At 47.9% G+C, this 22,744-nt stretch overlaps 1 protein-coding gene across 18 annotated transcripts in view; it reads left to right on the plus strand.

Annotated features, from left to right (window-relative positions):
* Nucleotides 1-18,674, plus strand: part of Pou2f2 (POU class 2 homeobox 2) — a 73,041-nt gene extending 54,367 nt beyond the window's left edge. For 7 of the 18 annotated variants that reach the window (XM_063252199.1, XM_063252200.1, XM_063252198.1 and 4 more), the window contains 10 exons: nt 5,082-5,187; nt 5,278-5,369; nt 7,893-8,054; nt 8,182-8,323; nt 8,426-8,574; nt 8,656-8,832; nt 10,502-10,568; nt 12,583-12,784; nt 12,914-12,987; nt 13,255-18,674. In XM_063252199.1, coding sequence (XP_063108269.1) covers nt 5,082-5,187; nt 5,278-5,369; nt 7,893-8,054; nt 8,182-8,323; nt 8,426-8,574; nt 8,656-8,832; nt 10,502-10,568; nt 12,583-12,784; nt 12,914-12,987; nt 13,255-13,583 — 1,500 coding nt within the window. In that variant the 3' untranslated portion in view covers nt 13,584-18,674. The remainder of the gene's footprint in view (nt 1-5,081; nt 5,188-5,277; nt 5,370-7,892; nt 8,055-8,181; nt 8,324-8,425; nt 8,575-8,655; nt 8,833-10,501; nt 10,569-12,582; nt 12,785-12,913; nt 12,988-13,254) is intronic. The other 11 variants (XM_063252201.1, XM_063252203.1, XM_063252206.1 and 8 more) reach the window with 3 other exon arrangements.
* Nucleotides 18,675-22,744: the final 4,070 nt, after the last annotated feature.

Raw genomic sequence — 22,744 nt, forward strand, 5'->3', positions numbered from 1 at the left:
TCATAAGACCCTGTGCAATCCCGGATGTATTTTCTGATTCTTCCTTCTCCTGCTGATTCAGAAGGAAAACTGCAGGCATCTTTTTTCTAGGCTTCTGGAGAGAAAGCGGAGTTTTCATTCAGAGTCGTGATCAGAGGAGACATGAGTTAGTAAATATTTTCATCAACACACTAAAGAAAAATACTGGCAATAGCTGGGCATGGTGACATGGCATGGCATGGCTGGCACAATGGGCATGGTCCAGCACTCTGGGAGGCTGGGCAGGAAGACCCCAAGTTCAAGCCAAGCTGGCACATTAGCAATTTAGAAAGACTCTGTCTCAAATTTATTTATTTATTTATATTTTTGAGGCAGGGTCTCACTATGCAGTTCAGGCTGGTCTTGAGATCACTTTCTAGCCCAGCAACGATCCTCCTGCCTCGGCCTCCCCAGTGCTGGAATTACAGGCATGTACCACTATGCCTGGCTTTCTGTCTCAAAAAAAAAAAAAAAAAATCAAAAGGGTTTGGATTGTGGCTCAGTATGAAGAAAGGTACATATACACGCATACACACACACACATTCTATACTGCTAATAAGGCTTTATTTCCGGTTTTGTCAGATTCGATTCAGTGGGCACTTAATGGGGGCTTCTGAGGCCCCATGAAAGGTGTGGAATATAAGAAGAGTAAGACATGCTTCTGGCTGCTAGAGTTTCAATTAGCAGAGCCAAAATGCACATCAGCAAATGCATTGCCTTGTGAAGAGTGCAGCACCGAGCTGGGTATGGTGGTGCCTGTCATCCCAGCACTGTGGGAGGCTGAGGCAGGAGGATCATGAGTTCAAGGCTGGACAACTTAGCAAGAGCCTGCCTCAAATAACACATTTTTTAAAAAAACAAAAAAACTGGGGATGTAGCTCAGTGCAATGGGCCCAGGTTAAATCCCCAGTGCCAACAGAAAACAATCAGGACAACATCAAACAAAAAAACAAGTGCCACGCAGAGCAGAGTGGGTCTCCTTTTGTGAGACTTAAAGAGCATCAGTTTAGAGTGCCTTTGAGAGAAAAAGAAGGCAGGTCTGTAGCTATACCATCATGAACGCGCCCAACTCACCTGAAAGAAAGAAGGAAAGAAAGAAAGAGAGAGAGAAAGAAAGAAAGAAAGAAAGAAAGAAAGAAAGAAAGAAAGAGGCTGGGGATTTAGCTCAGTGGCATAAGCGCCTGCCTTGCAAGCAGGCAGTCGTGAGTTCGATCCCTGGTACCGATAAAAACGAAAAAGACAAAAAGGAAGAAAAAAAGAAAGAAAGAAGGCACAATGTGAAACCAAAATTGTGGCCCAGGGCTCAGAAGGACCCATTGTCAGTGGAAGGCCCGGGAGCTTGAGCTTCCCAGGAGCGAGATAGTCGCCGGGGTTACTGGGCCGGTGGAGCCAGGAGGAGGAAGGCAGCACCAACTGGGTTTTGGAGGTTGTACGGTGAGGTTTTCAGAGCCCTTAGCAGATTCCAAGGTGATTGGCATTTGCGCGGCCAAATGCCAGGGGGAGCGCCCCTCCCCTGGCGGACACTGAGAGAGCGGCGCCCCCTGCAGGGCGCAGGCAGCAACTCAACTTTTCTAAGATGACTGGATGATAAAATGAACGTTGCTCACCGTGTACCGTTTGGGATGGGGAAATCTATTTACTTGGACCAGGTAAATGTTCCAAATTCACAAAACGGAGAAGGATTTACAGTGTGGCTTTTTAGAGAAATAGTTTTCCAGATATCATCTATATATTAAGCAAATACTTAGATGTTTTTTCTTTACACCAACCGCAGCACATCAAACCCACTGTTCTATCTCTTGAGATTTCCACTCAGCAGAATAGTCTGGAAATTGTTCTGTATCAGGACGAAGAAAACACCCCCGAGGAGGGTGTGGTATAGGAGGCTGAGGCAGGAAGTATACACAGTGATTTAATGAGAGCCTGTTTCAAAAATAAATAAAAATAGAAAGGACTGGGAGTATAGTTCAGTGTGAAGTCCTGGGCTCAGTCTCCAGTACTCCCTGCAAAAAAGCATCTTTGTTCTTTTTATTTATTATTTTTGTTAAAGGGAATAAAACAGTAAAATGAAGCGAAAGAGAACACTGATAGGACAGTAGGAAATCCATCATCATTACTATATTGCATATTGTTACTCTCTAAATAGCTGCTCAGATTACCTGCCCCAGGCTTGCACAGTCAATCAAACAACACAAATGTCAGGTTGCGTCCCTAATTCAGTTATGATCATCTCAGCCTGTGTCAAGTCCCATTGCTTATGGGTAGGGAAGGTGGAGAGGCAGAGGCAGATTTCTTTCTGGGTCTCCCTGGCTGGTCCCTTGTTCTTTTTAATGACTATATAGTAGTCTACCTGTTGCTATGTGCCCAACTGGTTTCTGCCCTTGCTGGAATCCCATTTGATGCAGGGAATATCTTCCATGGAGGTCATTTTGTACATGCGTACATGTGCCCCTAAGGTAAATTTCCCGCAGTGAAGTGGCTGAGTCAAAGGGCATGTAATTTGTAGTTTTGATTTCCCCTCACCAGCCATGTGCAAGAGTGTTTGTTTTTTCACACTCCCACGTGTTGCGTTGCACACTGCTTTTATCTTTGCTAATCTGAGAGGTAAAATAGTTGGTGCTGTTACTGTTCTGTTTATCGTACTGTGGGTGATCTGAACACGTACTCACTTGGTGCTGATTTTATTCCTCTTGTGGGCCCTCCCCAGACCTACCTGTACTATGTCTTTAGTTTTTTTTCTCTTATGGATTTATAAATTATAATTTATATATTAGAGAAGTGAGCCTTTTCTGTCAAATTGCTTTTGTTTTTTTTCTCAATTAGCTCACTTTTTGGAACATTAAATTGGTCTTTAGAATAATATTAGCATCTAGAATTGAGGGGCATCTGCTAACACTGCAAATTTCACAGAAGGGGAAAAAACATAACTTTCAACTGTGTATGCATCGAATTTGCAAAGGAAATGATGATGTATTAGTCTTGGATCAGCACATACATGTGCAGAGCACCTACTGAGAGCCAGATGTGATTCTGGTGCTGAAGACAGAGTGGCGCCCAGGGGAAGATCTCACTGTCGTGCAGCTGACACGCGAGGGAGGGTGGCAGGCTATGAATGGAAAGAGCTACACCTTAAGATGTGGAAAGTCTTACAAACAAGATGAAATGGGCATTCATGAAGGCGGACATGGTGGTGGGATGATTTATATAATTTGTGTAAGAACTGGGTCCTCATAGACTAGGAAACAGTATGGTAAAGGCCCTGAGGCAGGAACAAGCTTGGTGTTTTTGGAAAGAGAACGAGGCTAAATGGCTAGAGCATAGCCAGAGAAGGACACGGCAGAGGAGATGAGGTCAGGGAGATTAGCACAGGCGTCCGTATAGAGGGCTTCATAGACCAGGTGATTATTGTGCACCTATGGATGCGTGCGTGTGTGTGTGTGTGTGTGTGTGTGTGTGTGTATACAATGCTTTTCTTTTGAACATGTTCAAATAGACACAAGGATAAGGAGAATGATTTAATGAACACAACAAACCCATAATTCAACTCAACAGATGGGAAGATTTTTCCAGTCCTGCATGCAAATAGGATTTCAATTGGAAGGGGGTGGATTTTTACCTCTTCCTCTTTCCTTGTCTCATTCTCCTTAAAATATCTTTTTACTGGGGGCTGGAGGTTTAGCTCAGCAGCATAAGCGCCTGCCTTGCAAGCAGGCAGTTGTGAGTTCAATCCCCGGTACCGATAAAAACGAAAAAGACCAAAAAAAAATATATCTTTTTACTGACGTACAACAAATACAGAAGCATGCACAAGTCATAAGTATAGAGCTCAGGGGGCACCCACAAACTTTGCTTACCCCCATAATGGGCACCCAGAAGCTCCCTGAATTTCCAGTATATAAGTGGTACACACACAGAATCACACAGAATGTTCTCTACTATGACTAGCTTCTTTCACATACTGTGTTTGGGAAGTTGTATTATTGGATGTCATTTTAGATTGTGGCTGCTCATTCTCATTGTTGAGTGGAATCAAATGTGTTCTCATTGAATCACCTTGGTGGAATTTACCCATTCTTGTAGGGCTATCTATGAGTACCAGGGCCATCTTCAGGTTTTGGCCATTTCAGACGGTGTGTGTGAACATTCTGGTATAGGACTATGGAGGACACATGCATGCATTTAAGGTGGTTTAAACCCGAGTGGAATTACTGGGTCATAAGGAGGTGTGTGTTCAGTTCTGGTAGACAGTGCCTATCACGGTTTGCTAAGGCTGCTGTGACAGAGGAGCACAAGGTGTCACAGTAGACACTTCTTGCCTCACAGTTCTGGAGGCCAGGAATCTGTGATGGGGTTGGTAGGCATGACATATTCCCAGGGCTAGGAAGAAGGGATCTGTTTTAGGCCACTCTCCTCAACTTATCAATGGTCTCGTGTTCCATGCCTGTTCATATCTTTCTTCTTGCTGTGTCTGGGTCCAAATTTGCCTTTTTTTTATGAGGTCACTGCTCATAATGGATTAGGATTAACTCCAGTGACCTCATTTTAATTTAATCTCTTGCAAAAATGCCATCTCCAAATACATCACCCCCCGAGATTCTAGGGGGTGAGGAGTCCATCATACCTTTTTTTCAACCCATAACAGTATTGCATACATTTATATGCCCACTGTGTTTTCTGAGAATTTTAAAGCAAATTCAGAAATAATATCATTTGCCTTGTGAGTGTGTTAAAAAGGTGAAAGACTTGTTCTGCTTTACCTTTTATTTTTAAGTCTATTTATTCAGTAGGAATGTAAAACAAGGCAAAAATTTCATCAGGAAGGAAAAAGAAGATAAAGAGTGAGCCCTGGCAGGACCACCCACTTGACACTCTGGGATCCTGTGTTTGAGAAGCCTCTGGGTGCCCTCAGCTCAGAGTGCTACTCAGACAGGGGGACGATCCCTCCCTGCCTAGGGCCAGGTCGCCTCCTTCCTGCTTTCAGGCCCTTGGGGCTCAGGTAATGCAGAGAGGATGAAACCCTGCCAGGACTCAGACCGTCTTTCTGTCCATCACCTCCCTGTAGGACATACAGCAGCTCCTGCAGCTCCAGCAGCTAGTGCTTGTGCCAGGCCACCACCTCCAGACACCTGCTCAGTTCCTGCTGCCACAGGCCCAGCAGAGTCAGCCAGGTAAGGCCCTACTGACCACCTCCCTGGTGCCTCCACAGGTCTTTTCTCAGCTGCCTCCCTCACCCTGTGTGTCCCCCTTTGTCTCCCCAGGCCTGCTACCGACGCCAAATCTATTCCAGCTACCTCAGCAAACCCAGGGAGCTCTTCTGACCTCCCAGCCCCGGGCCGGGCTTCCCACACAGGTGAGGCTGTCTACTAAATGCGCCAGGCTAGGCTGGCAGCAGGGCCAGCTAAGGACTGGGGGAGTACAGGTGGTGTGAGGGGGTGAACTTTCCCTTCCCGCAGCCACAGGCCTGAGACAGCAACTGGGGACCCTGGGGCTCAGCCTACTCTGCCACGGATTTGCTGTGGGACCTCGAGTAAGGCATATTTCCTATCGAGGCAAGCTCCTTTCACTAGAGGATGAGGACAACTGAACCAGACTAGTAGGATCTTAAACCTTTCAGACACATGGACAGCTCTGAGAGTCTGATGAAGGATGTCAGTCTGATCTCCATTCTTCCAAAATGCACATTTACACAAACATTCAACATTTCAGAAGGTTGCAAGCCTTTATATTAGGAATGCCTCTGAAGTCTCTGTTAGCACTGTGACTGGAGAGTTCTCTGACCCCTATTTGGTCAACTTAATTCTCAGAAAGTGCCAATTTTCAGTTTCTCTCCACAAAGCAGAATATTTGGCAAGAATGGACCCATGGCCATTACACAAGCACCCTTAGATAGGATCCCTGCTCTCCAGGGACCTCAGTGTTCCATCACATGGACTCTAAAGCCTTTCAGTTTGCTGCCTGAGTGTAAGATTTATTTATTTATTTTTCTTTTTGAGACAGGGTCTCTATGCAGTTCAGGCTGGCTTTGAGCTCATTCTGTAGTCCAGGTTGGTCTTGAACTCATAATAATCCTCCTGCCTCAACCTCCTGAGTGCTGGGATTACAGGCGTGAGTCACCACACCCAGCTGTAAAATTTATTTTATTGCTAGAGATTTCACTCAGTGGCTCAAGGGCTTGCCTGATAGCACAAGATTGTGAGTTCAATCCCTGGTACAAAAAAAAAAAGACTTATTTTATTTTTTTTGGTACCAAGGATCAAACTTATGATCTTGCACTGGGTTTAAGATTTTAAGAAGAATCTTTTTATAACTATGCTGTTGAGGCTGGGCTTGGGTTCACTTTGTAGCCCAGGCTGGTTTTGAACTTGTAATGATCTTTCTGTCACAGCCTCAGTCTGTAATGTTGACATTACAGACATTTTTGATACATTTAAATTTTTTTCTACTCTTTTTTTCCCTTGGGTACTGGAGATCAAAATCATGATCATGTGCTTGTCAGGCAGGCACACGTGCCACAGAGCTAAATCCCTGGTCCCTTCCTACTTATTTTTTATAGCCCTTCCAAAACTCTCTGAGGGCTGCAGGAGTGGGAGAGTAGCTTAGTGGTAGAGTATGTGCTGAGCATGCTTGAGGCCCTGGGTTCAATGCCCAGCACCAGAACCACAAAAATATATGAACTATTTCATAAAGACTAGAAAGTTCAGAGACCATTCCAGGTCTTGGCTGCAGTGCTGAAATTCAAAATGCTTCGAGAGTCAAAGTATGCTTGTGATGTGGGCACTAAAACTGCACTGCCTGACATGAAGCAATGAATGATTTTTCCTTATCCCTCTCAGTGGGATATCCTGCTACTGCAGGACTAGTCATAGGTGTGATTGTGAGGTGACCCCTGACCCTGACTGAGGCATCACACCATCTATAATTTGTGCCCTAGACGGGCTTCCTAAAATCTGAAAAACTTCTCATTTTCACAAAAACCTCTGGGGCTCCAGGGGCTTGGATCATCAAGGACCTGGGTGACAGACTTCGCTGTACCCACCACCTGCTTCAGACCTTTTATTTTCCGGGCAACGAAGCCTCACAGACAGAGCTGTTGCTTCTTCGTCAGTGGCCTTAACTGTCCCCTCTGTCCATTTGTAAGCACTTTTATTTTATATGCTATGTACTAATTTTTAAGACCTATTTTTTAGAGCAATTTCAGACTCACTGCAAAACTAAATAGGAGATCGAGATCTCATACCTCCCCCCTCCACCATGCATCATCTTCCCCATCGTCAACATTCTCGATCGGAGCGCTTCCTGTCCTATCATCTGTGACCCGACACCAGCACATCATTATTATCACAGTTCATTGCTCAAACACTGGAGTGGTGGTGTTGCACATTCTGTGGGTTTGGACAACCCACTTATTCCAAACCCGATTCTCCCAATACCCCAATAAGCAGACGGGACAGCAGTGATGGTTTCTATCGTGTGGAGGGAAAAGCAGGGTCCAGGAAGGTTACGAAGCTTACCCCAAATTACCCAGCGGTATAGTGGCAGAACCAGCCCTTAATTTGTGGCTGGTGAAGAGGAAAAATGAAACCTCTCCCCGCTCCAGCTCCAGAGAAAGAGTAAAGCTATAGCTACTCCCTCTGAGAGTTTGCAGCTCGAAAGATCAGGGCAGAGAGTCCCAGGCATTGCCCCTTGTGAGGCAACAGTCAAACCTCGAACAACTGGACAGCGAGTGTGGAGAGGCCTCCTTGGGCAGGTAGATGGGAGTCTGTAGGGAGAGGCTTGACTGGAAGGAGGGAGTGGGGACCACACAGCCATTGCTGAGCATCACCCTGCTCCTCCATCCTGCACCCCACTCATCCACCTGCCCCACCTTGACCAGGCCGTGACCCGCCCCACGCTGCCCGACTCGCACTTCTCACACCCGCAGCCCCCTAAATGCTTGGAGCCGCCATCCCATCCCGAGGAGCCCAGTGATCTGGAGGAACTGGAGCAGTTCGCCCGAACCTTCAAGCAACGCCGCATCAAGCTGGGCTTCACGCAGGTCTGGGACCACCTTGTCAGCCAGGCGATGGGCAGTGTGGGGTGGTATGTCCTGCTAGTTCACAGATTAGCCCAGTGCCAGAAGGCCCTGCCCTGATCTCTGCCCTATTTCCACCCTACTGGCCCAGGGTGATGTAGGCCTGGCCATGGGCAAGCTTTACGGCAATGACTTCAGCCAGACGACCATTTCCCGCTTTGAGGCCCTCAACCTGAGCTTCAAGAACATGTGCAAACTGAAGCCCCTGCTGGAGAAGTGGCTAAATGATGCAGGTGGGGCTGGGTGGAGGCTCCCAGGTCATGGAGGGCAGGAGGCGGGCCAGAGGTGGCCTAGGGAAGTGGCTTCTGAAACCCACATCTGCTCCCCCGGCACAGAGACTATGTCTGTGGACTCAAGCCTGCCCAGTCCCAACCAGCTGAGCAGCCCCAGCCTGGGTTTCGATGGGTTGCCCGGCCGGAGACGCAAGAAGAGGACCAGCATTGAGACGAATGTCCGCTTCGCCTTAGAGAAGAGTTTTCTAGCGGTGAGCTCTCACCTTCAGGGGTGGACCCTCTAGAGGGGTGGCACAAGGAAGGGCCGGAACTAAGCAGCCCTCTGTCCGCAGAACCAGAAGCCTACCTCAGAGGAGATCCTGCTGATTGCTGAGCAGCTGCACATGGAAAAGGAAGTGATCCGAGTCTGGTTCTGCAACCGGCGCCAGAAGGAGAAGCGCATCAACCCTTGCAGCGCAGCCCCCATGCTGCCCAGCCCGGGAAAGCCGGCCAGCTACAGCCCCCACCTGGTACTGGGAGCCCTGTGTGTGTGTGTGTGGGGGGGCAAGCCAGACAGGCATCTGTGTGAAGCAAACCTACCTGATTGTCCAGAGCCTAGAACAGGGGCTAAGAGTGTTTTTCTTTTTTTTTTTTTTTTTAAGAGTGTTTTTCTTAAACGCAGGCTACCACGTAGGGACCGCAGTCACATGGGGACACACATTTTCCAGCTCTTATGTGGGTTACAAGGACACGCAGGTACATACTAACAGAGCTGGTTGTTATAGTGACATAATTATGCAGGGATGGATACCTGCACCCAGGGCAGGTATGATATCAAGTATTCACAGAGATTGGAAGGGGTGCTTGCTTACCTGGCAGGCTCATCATTGCACCCCTGGAGGGCCCTTCAGGATCACAACTATACACAAGTTTGGTTGGTATCACATATATCTGGAATATCTTTTATTCCATCCTTGTATTTTGATTCATGGGAAGGGCTGTGGTGCTCCAGAGAAGAGTCCCCTGCTCCAGATTATGTAGGAAGAAGGGACCCTCTAAACTGAAACACAAAAGATGAGGGAATTAGCTGGTCACTTGAAAAAGAGCCTCCCAGGTGAAGGGACTGGTTGGCACAAAAGCCTAGACATCAGAGTGCCAAGCCTGCTTCGAGGAACTCCCAAGCAGGCCCATGTGACTGGTGTCACAATTTATGTGAGCGACCGTGGGCACAGTGATTTTAAACCACGGGCAGTAAGGAGCTAAGGAAGACTTTTCAACTGAGGAGGGCCAGAGTTAACTTCAGCAAGGCTGCTGGACTAATGGACAGGTGAGATTAGCCCGGCATGGTGGTGCACTCCTGTAATCCCAGCACTCAGGAGGCTGAGGCAAGAGGATCGTTGTAAATTTGAGACCAGCCTGGGCTACATAGTGGTCCTGAGGCCAGCCTGAACTGTGTAGCGAGACCCTGTCTCAAAAAAGACAAAGGAAGAAGGTGAGATTAGAGGGAGGTAAGACAGGAAGGAGGCCAGAAGATGATTCTGGAAAATCAAGTAATGACAGTCTAACACCCGGACACAAAAATTTGCATCAGTTTATTCTCAAGCCCCCTGCACATGCGCAGAGGCATACTTTGGGCCTGCTCCTTCCTGGCCTGCGTTCTGTCCTGGCAAACAGCTTCTCCTGTCCTGCTTGCCCGCTCCACCTGTGCTGTTTCTAGGAGGACTGAGACAGTTGTGGACAGGGTACTGCTGTAGTCAGCCTGGGGAGGATAAGACGGGAAGCAGGAGGCCCTCTCTGTGGAGACCATTCCTTCCTGCTCATGGCTCAGGATCACCTAGGGCAGTGATGACAAACCTCTTAGAGACCAAAGGCCCAAACTGCAACCCCAAACCCGCTTGTTTATCACAAGGTACTAACGTGATGATTAAACTTGAATACTGACGTTTTAGTTCAGAAAAAACAACTGTTATCTGATGCACCTTCGTGTCACACGTTTGTCACCACTGACCTAGGCTAAATGTGAAGCAGGATGTGATGACAAATGCAGACATATTATAAACATGGCATTATATTCACCCCCCCCCCGCCCCTGCCATCCCGGGGCCAAGGCAGTGGGTGTTCCATGCCTAGGAAACATGGCAGTGGGGGTATCCACTAGGAAACAGTAACCTAACTGCACTTCCTTTCCTCTCTCCCCAGGTCACACCTCAAGGGGGCGCAGGGACCTTACCATTGTCCCAAGCTTCCAGCAGCCTGAGCACAACAGGTCAGGGAGGGCAAAAGCTGGTGAGGAGGGCTGGGAAGACATGGCATGGGCTATAGCCCGAGGTTTTCCAGGCTCTGGGTGGTCATGGACCACCAACTTTCCAGGCTGAGTCTGGAAGTTTGTGGGGGCATGGGGAAGACAGAGGGCAGACCTCACTCCTCTTTTACCAGAGCAACTGGACTCTTAATATTTGCTACATGATTTCCTGTGAGGAAAAACATGGGGTGGCTAAAACGTACCAGGAATCAAACTCACGACTACACGCTTGCAAGGCAGGTACTTATGCCGCTGAGCTAAATCCCCAGCCCAAGGCATTACTAAAATGTGACATCCTTGGGTTTTGTTTGTTTGTTTTGTTTTCAGACAGAGTTTTGCTGTGTAGCCCAGGTTGGTCTCGAACTCAGAGTGATCTTCCTGCCTCTGCCTCCTGGAGTTCTAGGATTACAGGCCACTATTCAGGCTCTGCGTTTTTATAAGCTAATTGAACTCAAGAAGTTGCTCTATTTCTCTGAGCCTTTGTTTTTTTTTTAGCCTCGTTTTTTATAAAGTTATTATGAATGTATAATACATCAAGTATGTATATATACATAAATACATGCATATAAGAGTGTAGGAACTGGGAGTATAACTCAGTAGTAGAGCACTTGCCTAGCACATATGAGGTTTGATCACCATAGGGGCCAGGGATTTAGCTCAGTGGTGTAAGCGTCTGCCTGGCAAGTGCAAGGTCGTGAGTTCGATCCCTGGTACCAAAAAAAAAAAAAAAAAAGGTTTGATTACCAGCACCAAGGAGAAAAATACATACATAAATATACTACACTGCCTTCTCAGGTTAAGAGATAATTCCTGGGGGTTTATAAAGCAGTAAGAGGATAATACCTAGCACTATCCTAAGCTCTTTATAACATATACTGACTGCTGGGTGTGGTGGCCAATGCCTATAATCCCAGCTATTCAAGAGGAGGAGGAAGGAAGATTTGCAAGTTCCAGGCCAGTGTAGGCATTTTAGTGAGACTTATCTTAAAAACCAAAACAAAATAAAAAGTGGCTGGGGAGGTGGCCAGTGGTAGGTGCTTGCCTAATATGTGTGAGTTCATTGGTTCAGTCTCCAGTACTGGAAAAAAAAGTTGGACATGATGATGCCTGCTTCTGACCCTAGCATTCCAGAGGCTGAGGCAGGAGGATCATGTTTTGTTTCTATTTTTTTCGTGGCTTTTGGAGACAAGGTCTTGCTATGTAGTTCAGGCACACTCATGGTGATCCTTCTGCCTCAGCTCTAGTGTTAGGATCATAGCATGTGCCAACATGCCAGGTTAAGGAGGAGGATGAGTTTGAAGCCAACTTGGATTATAGGATGAGTTCAAGGCCAGCCTACTATACTACATAGGGAGACCATGTCTCAAAAAAACCCAAAAAGTATATATATATACTTTTTGAGAGAGAGAGAGAGAGAGAGAGAGAGAGAGAGAGAGAGAGAGAGAGAAGAGAGACTGATTTAATTCTCACATCCATTTAATGAAATAGATTCTATTATCCCCATTTTCCAGGTGAGGAAACTGCAGTTCACAGAGGTGAAGGCACTCACCCAGGGACACACAGGGACATGACAAAGCCAGGAATCTCTGTCCCTAGCTGGCTACTTGAGCCGTCCCCTTCCCCTCATTGCCCAGCAGCTGTCTGAACCTTGCTCCCACTCTCCGGCTCCTGGAGAGAGCGCTCAGGCTTTATCTCCAGGGCGCCCTTTTCTTGTCTGTATGGATGTAGTTCAGGGCACAGGCTCAGCAGTGGTAGCTGCTGCAACTGATTATTGTGATCACTGTACCCATGGCAGAGGCACAAGGAAGTGGGTCTGGGCTGGGCTCTGGGAAGAAGGGCAGAGAAGTTTAGGTCTGTTCTGGCTAAGGAGATACTGAGTGAGGTGGTGGGAATGGATGACAAGCAGGGCCTGACCCTGGCTCCCTCCATGGGGGACCAGTGGAAGCTGAAGACCCCCATCTCTGTCTCTCTCTGGCAGTTACTACCTTATCCTCAGCTGTGGGGACGCTCCACCCCAGCCGGACAGCTGGAGGGGGTGGGGGCGGGGGTGGGGCCGTGCCCCCCCTCAATTCCATCCCCTCTGTCACTCCCCCACCCCCGGCCACCACCAACAGCACAAATCCCAGCCCTCAAGGCAGCCACTCGGCTATCGGCTTGTCGGGCCTGAACCCTAGCACGGGGTAAGTGTGCAGCTACCTTTCTGGAGGTTGAGGGGAGAAGCAGGGTCGCTGTTGCTTCCAGGGTGGGGAGCTGCAACCCAGTCCCGCCTCAGGTTCTTGCCTGCTAACACCTCTGCTTTGCTCTTGCAGAAGCACAATGGTAGGGTTGAGCTCCGGGCTGAGTCCAGCCCTCGTGAGCAACAACCCTTTGGCCACTATCCAAGGTGCGTGCTGCCTCATGTCACTCCCATCACCACCAGTTCTGCCTCCAGGGCCCCCCCATTGCTGCTCCAGCCATGCCATCCTGCCCCTGCTCACTGCATCACTTGCCTCTTCATCCCCATCTCACCTTTGGGGAAAGTGTGAGGGGTGCTGACAGGGCCACTGGGAAGGACGGGGTAATAGCTGGGGTGCTGGGGCAGGACACTTGGAGGCGAAGGTCTCCCCTGGCCTGGCGTGCCCCCAGCCCAGCCTCTCTCTCTCCCCACCAGCCCTGGCCTCTGGTGGAACCCTGCCCCTTACCAGCCTTGATGGCAGCGGGAACCTGGTGCTGGGGGCAGCCAGCGCAGCCCCGGGGAGCCCCAGCCTGGTGACCTCACCACTCTTCTTGAACCATGCCGGGCTGCCCTTGCTCAGCGCCCCTCCGGCCGTGGGCCTAGTCTCAGCAGCGGCTGCAGCCGTGGCAGCCTCCATCTCCAGCAAGTCTCCTGGCCTCTCTTCCTCATCCTCTTCATCCTCATCCTCCTCCACTTGCAGCGAGGCGGCGGCACAGACCCCTGGAGGCCCAGGGGGGCCTGAGGCAGGGTCCAAACCCGAGTGAGGGCCTACTGTGCCTCCCCTCCTACTCCTCTGACCCTCACGTTGGTCTCCTGCCCAGGAAAAGGGCGAAGAGGCCACTGGTGGGGTTGCAGTAAATCCTTGGAGCAGGAGTGACAAGAGAGGAAAGACCAAAAATACCAACCAACCAACCAAAAAACAAAAAGAAAAACAAACAAACAAACAAAACAAAGAAAAAAGAAAAAAAAAGACAAGAAAGAAACTAACCAACAAAAAAGAAAACCAAAAATAATCACAACAGAAACCAGCTGCCCCAAAGGAACCAGAGGTGAAAAACAAACCAAAAAAACCAAAAAATTCCCCACAAAATCAAACCAAAAAAACCAGTCGCGAGCCAGACCTCAGAGTGCTCACCCTCACTGCTACACACCAAATAAGAACCCCAGCCAGGCGCAGAGCAGCCTCCTGCAGGTTGGACCTCGTGCTGTGAGCCCTGGCTGTGGGGTCATCCCCCACTCTTGCCCTTCCCAGTGAGGGTAGAGAAGAAACAAGAGAATGTGCCAGCCTGCTGACTCCAGCCTCGGTCCTGGGCCAGCAGAGACAGGGCACAGCCTGGAGCAGAGGGCCTGGGCCCAGAACCATCCACCAAATGTCCTTTCCAGAAAGTGAAAAAGAAAGGCCTGAACAACCTTACACCAAATATTCAGTAGCTTCATCCAAAGGATGTACAGAATTTTTAGTGTTGTGCTCAACGGAATGTGTCCCTATCATGTGTCCCCATTCCCCTCCTTGACCCACAACTCTCCCCATCTGGGCAGGGGGCCTTGCTTTAACCTCCTTCCTCCGCCCACCCCCAGGAGAGTTCAGGGGAAGGTCTGGGGATGGCTTTTTAAACCCTGCACCTCTCCCTTTTTCCTTTGAAGGGTGGGCTAGGCCATTTTGCCAAGTTCAGCTCTCACCAGTCCCTCCTCCACCATCACCCTTTTCTGCTCTGGAATCTGCCCCCCCTCCCCAACTAGGGGAAGGTGGAGGTTTCAGAGGAAAGAAGACAGGTGAGGGCACTCAAGTTGTCTTTTTTTCCCATCCTGTCTGTCAGTTTCCCTGAAAACAAATTCATATTCCAGTGCCTATCCGTGGGATCCTTCATGTTCTTTGACATTAACCAGAAACCAAAAAGATGACTCGCCTCACCCCACCCACCCTGTGCCCCTTGACACTGGCACGTACCTCCCCCTCTCCCACATGCACACACGCACGCACCCCAGTGGTGGATTCCTCCAGATGGCAACTCATCCAGGTCCATGTGGTGGGGACAGTGCCATGCCCTGTGGTCCCCATTCAGAGGGTGGCCACCGCTCCCACAAGACCTCTGTGAGTCTTGGCTGGACCCTGCGTTTGCCTAGCCCTGGACACATCTTGACAGTGGACAAGAGAGACACTGCTGGGAAGCCACCTTGCCCTCCTGCTATTGTGGAGGCCAACAAAGTTTTGAACCAAAAACAAACAAACAAAAAACAAAACGAAAACAGAAAACCAAACAAACAATAAATTAAAACTAGAAAAAAAAAGAATTTATAGATATATATATATATATTTAAGGGAAAGAAGATGAGGACTCTTCGAGAATAAGAAGGAGCCGCGAGGTGGAGCCAAGCCCCTGCACCAGTGGTCCAGGCCCTTGGTCCCCAAGGCGGATGGAAGGAAGGATGCTTCTTTCTCTTCACAAATACCTCATGGACGTTGTCTTCGGGAAAGCCGGAGTGGGGGGCGGCTGGGGCAGGGCCTGTCCCTCAGCTAGGGTGGACGGAAGCGGGTGGGCGGGGCTGAGAGAGGGTGTCAGGGACAGGGGTGAAGAGCCTCAAATTCCCCGCCCCCCCAATCAACTGAAAAAGCTTTAAGAAAAAAAAAGACAGGAAAAAAAACAAGAAGAAAGCAAAAAGAATGGACAAAGGAAAACTAAATTTTTGGGTGGTTTGATTTCTCCTATGATTTCTTTTTCTGTTCTCTTGTCTCTTCCCCTCTTTTCTCTCTTCTCTCTTCCCTCACTTCTCTCAATCTTGTTCTGTATCTCTCCTCAAACCAAAGTGTTGCTGTGAAGGACGCGAGCCATTGAAATCAGAGTGGCCTCCGCCCCTGGCTGGGCCGGAGCAGAGGGAGGGGACAGCCTGGCACAGGCCAGGGCGGCCTCCGTACTTTCTGCTGGGCACTCCGAGGAGAGGCAGACAGAGTCCCAGGCCTCAGCGTTCTCTTTTCTTCTGGTCTCCCTTCTCCCACCCAGGAAATGAAACTACCAGGCTGGGCCACAGAGGCAGCAGAGAGAGACTCAGCCGTGGCAGGGGCCTCGGGTGCCTTGACTGGGCAGTGATGGAGTGGCTGCCCCTCCCACCCCTGGCACCGATGGGGCCTGGCACCTCGTCAGCCCATCCTTGCTGGAATGTAAGCATCTCCACTGAACTGACTCCCTGCCCTCACCCTACCTCTGAGTTTGTCCATTTTGATTTCCTGAAAAGGGACTGGCGAGACAGCCTGGGTCCCCACCTAAGGGTAGAAAGGGGGCCAAGGGCTCCTGACCAGATAGGAAGGACGTGTGAGTAGGACAGAGTAAAAGGAATTACAACCAAAAACCCCCTCCGAGAGGACAGGCAGCATGGAAGGCATGGTGGAGATGACTCAAATAAAAGCTATTATTCTAGACCAAAACAAAAAACAAAAACAAAAACAAAAAAAAAAAAAAAGGAAAAAAAAAACAAAAAAAAGAAGAAAATCCAGGACTCGCCACCACCCACTTCATCCTGCTTCCTCCCTGGCCAGTGCCATCACCTGAGACCTCTCCCCACCCCAGCGTGGGGGAGCAGGGCAGAGCGGAGGAAGTGGACAGGCATGGGGCAATGCCCTGACACTGGTGGAAGGACCCCCGTGCATCTGGGAGTGATGGGGACCCTCCCCATCCAACCCCCAAAACTGAGAAAAGAAAAAAACAAGAAAAAAGAAAATCCCTGGGAGGGGAAAAATAACCAAATCCCAAGCTTTAACTACAGCTGTGAAACCAAATATTGGGAAGGGGGGGAGGGAGGGAGGGAGGGGCAGGTGAGCCCCAGGTCTCCCCCCTGGGACCCCCTCCCCCGAGGACTCGAGATAAGGCACCAAATACCTCATAGAACTTTAATGTTAAAAAGGAAACCAAATATCGTTGGCTGGGGGCCAGCCAGGGCAAGGGGCTGGGGGCTGGAAGGAGTCAGGGTTGGGGAGGTGATGGGGGAATTCCTGCCCCCCACCCCCACCTACCCCTTCCACTACAGACCCCCGTCTTGACTCCGGGAAACAAAACTATCTCATCCTTTTTATTTTGTGGTCTGTACAGAGCCTGTGTCCGTGTGTCTGTGTGTGAGCGAGTTGGAGGGCTGGGGAGCTTTATGTGGGGCCAGGCTCTGGGCTAGCTCAAGATGTCAGCAGGGTGGGCAGCAGCCTGAGCTAGACAGAAGTCAGTGAACTAGGGCCAGAGGGAGCCCTCTGAATTTTCCTTCTCCACGTCCCTGACCTCCTACTTAAAGGAGGGACAGAGATTGGGTCTACCCCAAGAGTGGGCCTTTTAATTGTGCCAAAAAAAAAAAGATGCCAGTAACTAAACCACCTCTGTTCTCTTCTTGGGGAGGGGGAAGGTAGAATCCTTGAAGCGAAAGGAAAGGGCTGGAAGTGTGTATGGGCATGGGTAGTCACAGGGACCCGCAAGTCCTCTGAGAAGTTGGGACTGAGATCAGAAAAGTTGTGAGTTTTCCACACAGCTCCCTGGGGAAGGCCAAGAGTTTCTCTAGGCTCAGCACCCCGGGGAGACCTAGTAAGGGACTAGCCGAGTAGTGGGGACCTCTTGACTATTTTCTCTCACCCACCCCAAACCAAGGGTGCCTCTCTCTACCTCTAGCCCAGAGTGAGGGGTATTGAATGAGAGAGAATGAGACGGAGCAAGATTGAGACACGCGGGCCCCCACCAGTCTCTGAGTGGGAAAGGCAAGTGCGAGAGATAAAGGCCTCCAAGAGAAAAAAGAAACAAACCAAAGATTTAACCATTAAAAAAAAAACCCACAGACAACTCCGCTACCTTTTTATACGTTGGGAAAAAAAAGTGAAAAAAGTTTTAAAATAAAAATTAAAAAAAAATACACAAAAACTCCAAGCCGCAGTTCCTTCATGCGGTTTAAACTTTGACCTCAGCAGTCTCCAAAGCAAGACGACGATGACAAAGGTGGAAAAAAAAAAGAAAAAATAATGTATATTTTTAAGTATTTGTCCTTGAGATGTTAGTTCCTTTGTGAATAAACAAAGGAGCAAAAAAAAAAAAAAAAAAAAAAAAACCAAAAAAAGAGAGCAGTGTTGCTGGGACGGAGACAACTATTTACTATGTCTGTGACCCCTCCCCTCTGCCTCCCCCTTCCTCCTTTCCTCTATCCCTGCTGCCCCTCCCCTAACCTGTCCCCCAAGCCCTGGGGCCCAGTATTTATTTATTTATATATTTGCAGGGTGACAGGGGCCTCTGCAGACAACTTGCTGAGAGCCTTTGCATCAGGTGGGCTGGGGAAAGAGGCAGGAGTCTTTGGGGAAATGCAAAGGGCCTGACCTCAGGGCCTTTAGTTCCTTTTTGACTTCTTATCCCCACTGCTGCCACCATAACCTCCCAGATCCGGGACTGCACTGGGACAGGGTGACCTCCTGCCTCGTAAAGATCTGATAGGTTCAGTGCTTTCCGAGGTGGGTGTCTCTCACTGACTTGCTTTGACCAGGTTGGAATGGGGTGGGAAGACTTAGGGTGGCAAGCAGTGGGTGAGGGAGACAGGTGGTGGCACCCACACGCTGAGTAGGTCCTGGGGTACACCTGCCTTCCCTCTGTCCCCACCGGGTTAGCCCTCCTTTCAGCTGTCTGACCCTTGTGTTGGTAGCCCCTCCTCTCCGGCCCCACACCCCCTTCCCTGTCTCTTCTCGTGGTAGCGGGTTAGCGTTTCCGTGTTCTTAACTCCAATCTGCTTGTTCATTGTACAATGTGCTTCTTTTAAGGCCCCGTTTTTGTAACTTGAGTGTGTCATTCATCTGAACAACAAACATCAAAAAATAAAAAATTAAAAACTGTACAGAAAGAAAACAATACCTGCTCTCGTTTGGTCTCTGAACTTTCTTCTGGGAAAGGTGGTGAGGAAATCAAGGTGAGATAGGGATGTGTGAGGTGGGCAGGGGTGAGAGGTGCAGGAATTTCACTTCTGTTCAATAATACGTATTTTGAAGGCCTGAACAATTTTTTTTTTTCACCATTAAGAAAACTAAGCCTCGGGGCTGGCTTTAGCCCATCGGTTCCTTCGAGTCTGGCTTCCCAACCGCCCAGGGCCAATTGGTCCAGTGGTTCGAGACCCGAGGGCGCTCTCCAGTCCTTTAAACAAAACAAAACAAAAAAAAAAGAAAACTAAGCCTTAACTCAGGATGAAATTCAGATTCCTGCATTCAAATCAGAGTTTTGACATTTTATGAGATCTTTGTTATATGAGTTTCCCCCTTGTCATCTGTATAATAGGAACAATACCTACCTCATAGGGTTGAGAGAATTGAGATGCTTTACCTACCTCACAAGGTTGAGAGAATTGAATGCTTTAGGATGGACTTATCTCCAGCACATTGTCTTCAATAAATGAAACTCTTAAGAAGACCAGAAACCAGCAAGTACTTTTCTACTTCCATCTTGGATGATTCTTCAGAGAATTAAAAAGATGCTTTAAAACCAGAGTGGATTTCGAGGCTGTCTAGTAGTATAACATATACGCTGCGACCCCTTTCTTCTTAGAGGTACAACTTTTTTTTTTTTTTTTGGTACTGGCAATCAAACTCACAACTGTGGCACTTGCAAGACAGGCGCTTATGCCGCTGAGCTAAATCCCCAGCCCCAGAGGTACAACTCTCACTCAAGTTATTTTGCTCATCTTACATAGATCATTGGCATAAATGACAACAGGCCAGGTCAAACCATGTTACCACCAAAAATCAGGTAGTCTTAGCAGTCTGAGAAAGCAAGCCATGGGGTTTCCTTGCTACTGTGCAAGCAAATTCAAATAGGATCTAGCAAATTCAAAGGAAGGCTAGGGGAACAGGAGCAGGAAGTTAGAGGAGGGGTTTGATAATTTAGTAATATAAAAAATATTAGTACTGCATCATTTGGGCTCACAATGGGATTTTTTTTTTTTTTTTTTTTTTCCCTTCAATCTATTCCTATCACAATGGCATTGTAATTTGTCTGCCAGGTGGCTTGACCAACTGATGGTACATGCATGACTGTCCCCTTGGGTGGCTTATGCCATTGGTGGTACAAACAGATCTAGTCACTTTTATTATTCTTTTTACAAATAAATTAGTAAAAAGCCAGCTGACAGGGCAGTCATGCATGTTCCACCAGTGGCTAAAGCCAGCGGGAACATGTTAAAAGAAAAAACAAGGACTGGGGGTTATAGCTCAGTGGTAGAACAGTTGTGTAACACATATGTAAGGCCTTAGATTCCATCCCCAGCACAAAAAGAAGAAAAAAAAAGGCCCTCTTCATTTCTTATAGACTAATCAGCAGGAATGGAGTTTCAAAATAGTATGCCGAAGGTACACTTCTCTAATTCCAGCACTCTAGGATCACAAATTTGAGTCCAGCCTGGGCAATTTAATAATTTAGTGAGAGCCTATCTCAAAATAAAAATATAAGCCGGGCATGGTGGCACACACTTGTAATCCCAAAACTCAGGTTGCTGAGGTAGAAGGACCGATGTGAGTTTGGAGCCACCCTGGGTTACATATAATGAGTTTAAGGCAGGCTGAACTATGTGGTAAGACTCTGGTTAAAAAAAAAAAAAAAGAAAAAAATGAAACAAGAAAAGAGACACAAAAAACCCCTAAAGAACAGAAAGTACAAAAGGGCTGGAGATGTAGCTCAGCGTGAATGCCCTGGGTCCAATCTCTAGTACAAATAAAAAAAGTCAGATGAGGAAGGTCTTTCCTTCCAGTCTCCAGGGTTCAAGTTGCTACAGTCAACCCTATAGAGAGCAGTGGTGAACCTATAACATGTGTGCTGTTATCACTCAAAGCTCTAAAAGGTTCACTGTTATAGACCATCCCATGACAGACAGATGCCACACTTGAGAGTACCCTGGGAGGAGCGGCACTTGTCCTGAAGCCTCAACGTATCCACCTGTCAAGCTGTGTGGCGGCGCACACTTGTAATCCCAACACTTGGAAGGCTGAGGTAGGAGGATTGTTACAAGTTTGAGACCAGCATAGACTACAAAGCTCAAGGTCAGCCTGAACTCCATAGCAAGACTCAGTCACAAAAAGACCCTCCCCAAAAAAATTCCACCTGTAACTGGTGAATGTGTGCCACCTTCCACAAACACTCTTGGGATTCCTCTTATCAAAAGCATATTGGAAACTGGGCATGGTGCCACACAACTGCAATCCCCACACCTAGGGAGGGTGAGACAAGAGAATCCCAAATTCAGCACAGCCTGGGCAGGACACTATTTCAAAATAAAAGGTGGGGGGCGGTGAGACAGGGGATGTAGTTAATTGTGAAGGCTCTGGTTTCAATCCCCTGAACTCCAAAAACCTGAATAAACCAAAACAAAAAGTCTACTGGGCACTAAAGGAGCAGTGTTCTATCCTTTTAATTATTTGGCTTTCACAAATCTCATTTATAATTTGGAGTATATAAAATTCTGATTCTTGAGTGTTACCCTAAATGCTCTTGCAGAATCCAAATCCCAGGGGGAGCTGCCTAATACCCATAACTAAAGCTTGACAACTTTTGCTTGTCCTGTTTGAACATTAGCATTTAACAAATAACTAGTGCTTTTTTTTTTTTTTAGAACAATGGTTCATCCATCATCTGTTAAGTTTCAGTAGGGCATAGGGAACAATGGATCCTCTGATTTTTTTCTTTTTGTCTTTTTCATTTTTATCGGTACCAGGGATCGAACTCACGACTGCCTGCTTGCAAGGAAGGTGCTTATGCCGCTGAGCTAAATCCCCAGCCCCTGGATCCTCTGGTTTTGTGTCTGCACACATAAACTTTCCTCAGGGGAGTCTAAGCTTTTATTATAGGCTCCAAAACAGAACAATGGAGGAAAGAGAGTTATTCCACTGTCACAGAGCTATTCTCTGCTGAAACTACCTTTTATCTTGTGGCCAAACAGCACCCTAAGTAGACAGCACCCTCCTCTATTGTCCCTTTGTTTGATCCTGCCTGATTTTTATCTGGTAATTGTACTAAGGACTTATTTGATGACTTTCAGGATATTATAGCTTTTTGAGAAGAGGCAGTTCAGGAATGAATTTTTTTTCTTGGGGATTAGGGGGATGGATCTGGCATGCTGGGCTATAAAGGCTGGAGGGTATGTAGTTACTAAAGATGTCTGTGATCAACACGCTCTGGTGGGAAACAAATGCTCAACAGAGAACTAATCTTCATTAAGTGCTGTCAGAATACCAAGTACATAAAGCTTTCTCTTTCTGGAAATTATTACAACAAACATGTTGTTTAAAAGTTAGTAAAGAAGCAGCGGCATTTGGAGAGATGAATTCTAGTTCTGGTTCTACTGCCTGTGTGGCTTTGGTAACTTTCTTTAAGCAACAGATTAAACCAGTGATTTTTTTCAAATGTCCCAGGGCCTCAGTACCCACAGAGGGCCAAAGGCCTGAAGGAGGTGAAGGGGGCAGAGTAAAAGGGAAGCCTAGTCTTTCCTTTCCTTAAGTGTCAACACAAATAGCTTCCCTTTTACCTCTCATGTCCTGGGGTTCCAAGAGTTCCTCCCAATAGAAAGATCTGGAGAAATCTTGTCTTGCGGAAACACTAGCACAGCAACTGAGCATTCCCATTGGCCACATATTCCCTATCTTGCTTCTTCTCCAACTATGTAAAACAAACACAGTGAATAAAAAGGCAGATGGTTGGATAACCAAATAAAACCAGACTTAAATTTAAGCTCTATTTTGTCTGGGTTGAGCTGATCTTGGCCAAGTCACTTCAATGCTTTTTACTTCAGACTCCTTCTCTGTTCTCTTCACAGGACAATGCAATATTAGTGTGTTCCAAGAAAATACTTGAGACATACTAGGCATTCAAACACTGGCTGGCCAGCCAGCCTACTACTCCCACTTTCCAACGAAGACCTACTGACTATGCCACAGTCTAAC

The sequence above is a fragment of the Cavia porcellus genome, unplaced genomic scaffold (assembly GCF_034190915.1).
Source record: "Cavia porcellus strain 051 isolate PalLab524CR breed Dunkin Hartley unplaced genomic scaffold, mCavPor4.1 scaffold_7, whole genome shotgun sequence".
In the NCBI taxonomy this organism is placed as follows: domain Eukaryota; kingdom Metazoa; phylum Chordata; class Mammalia; order Rodentia; family Caviidae; genus Cavia; species Cavia porcellus.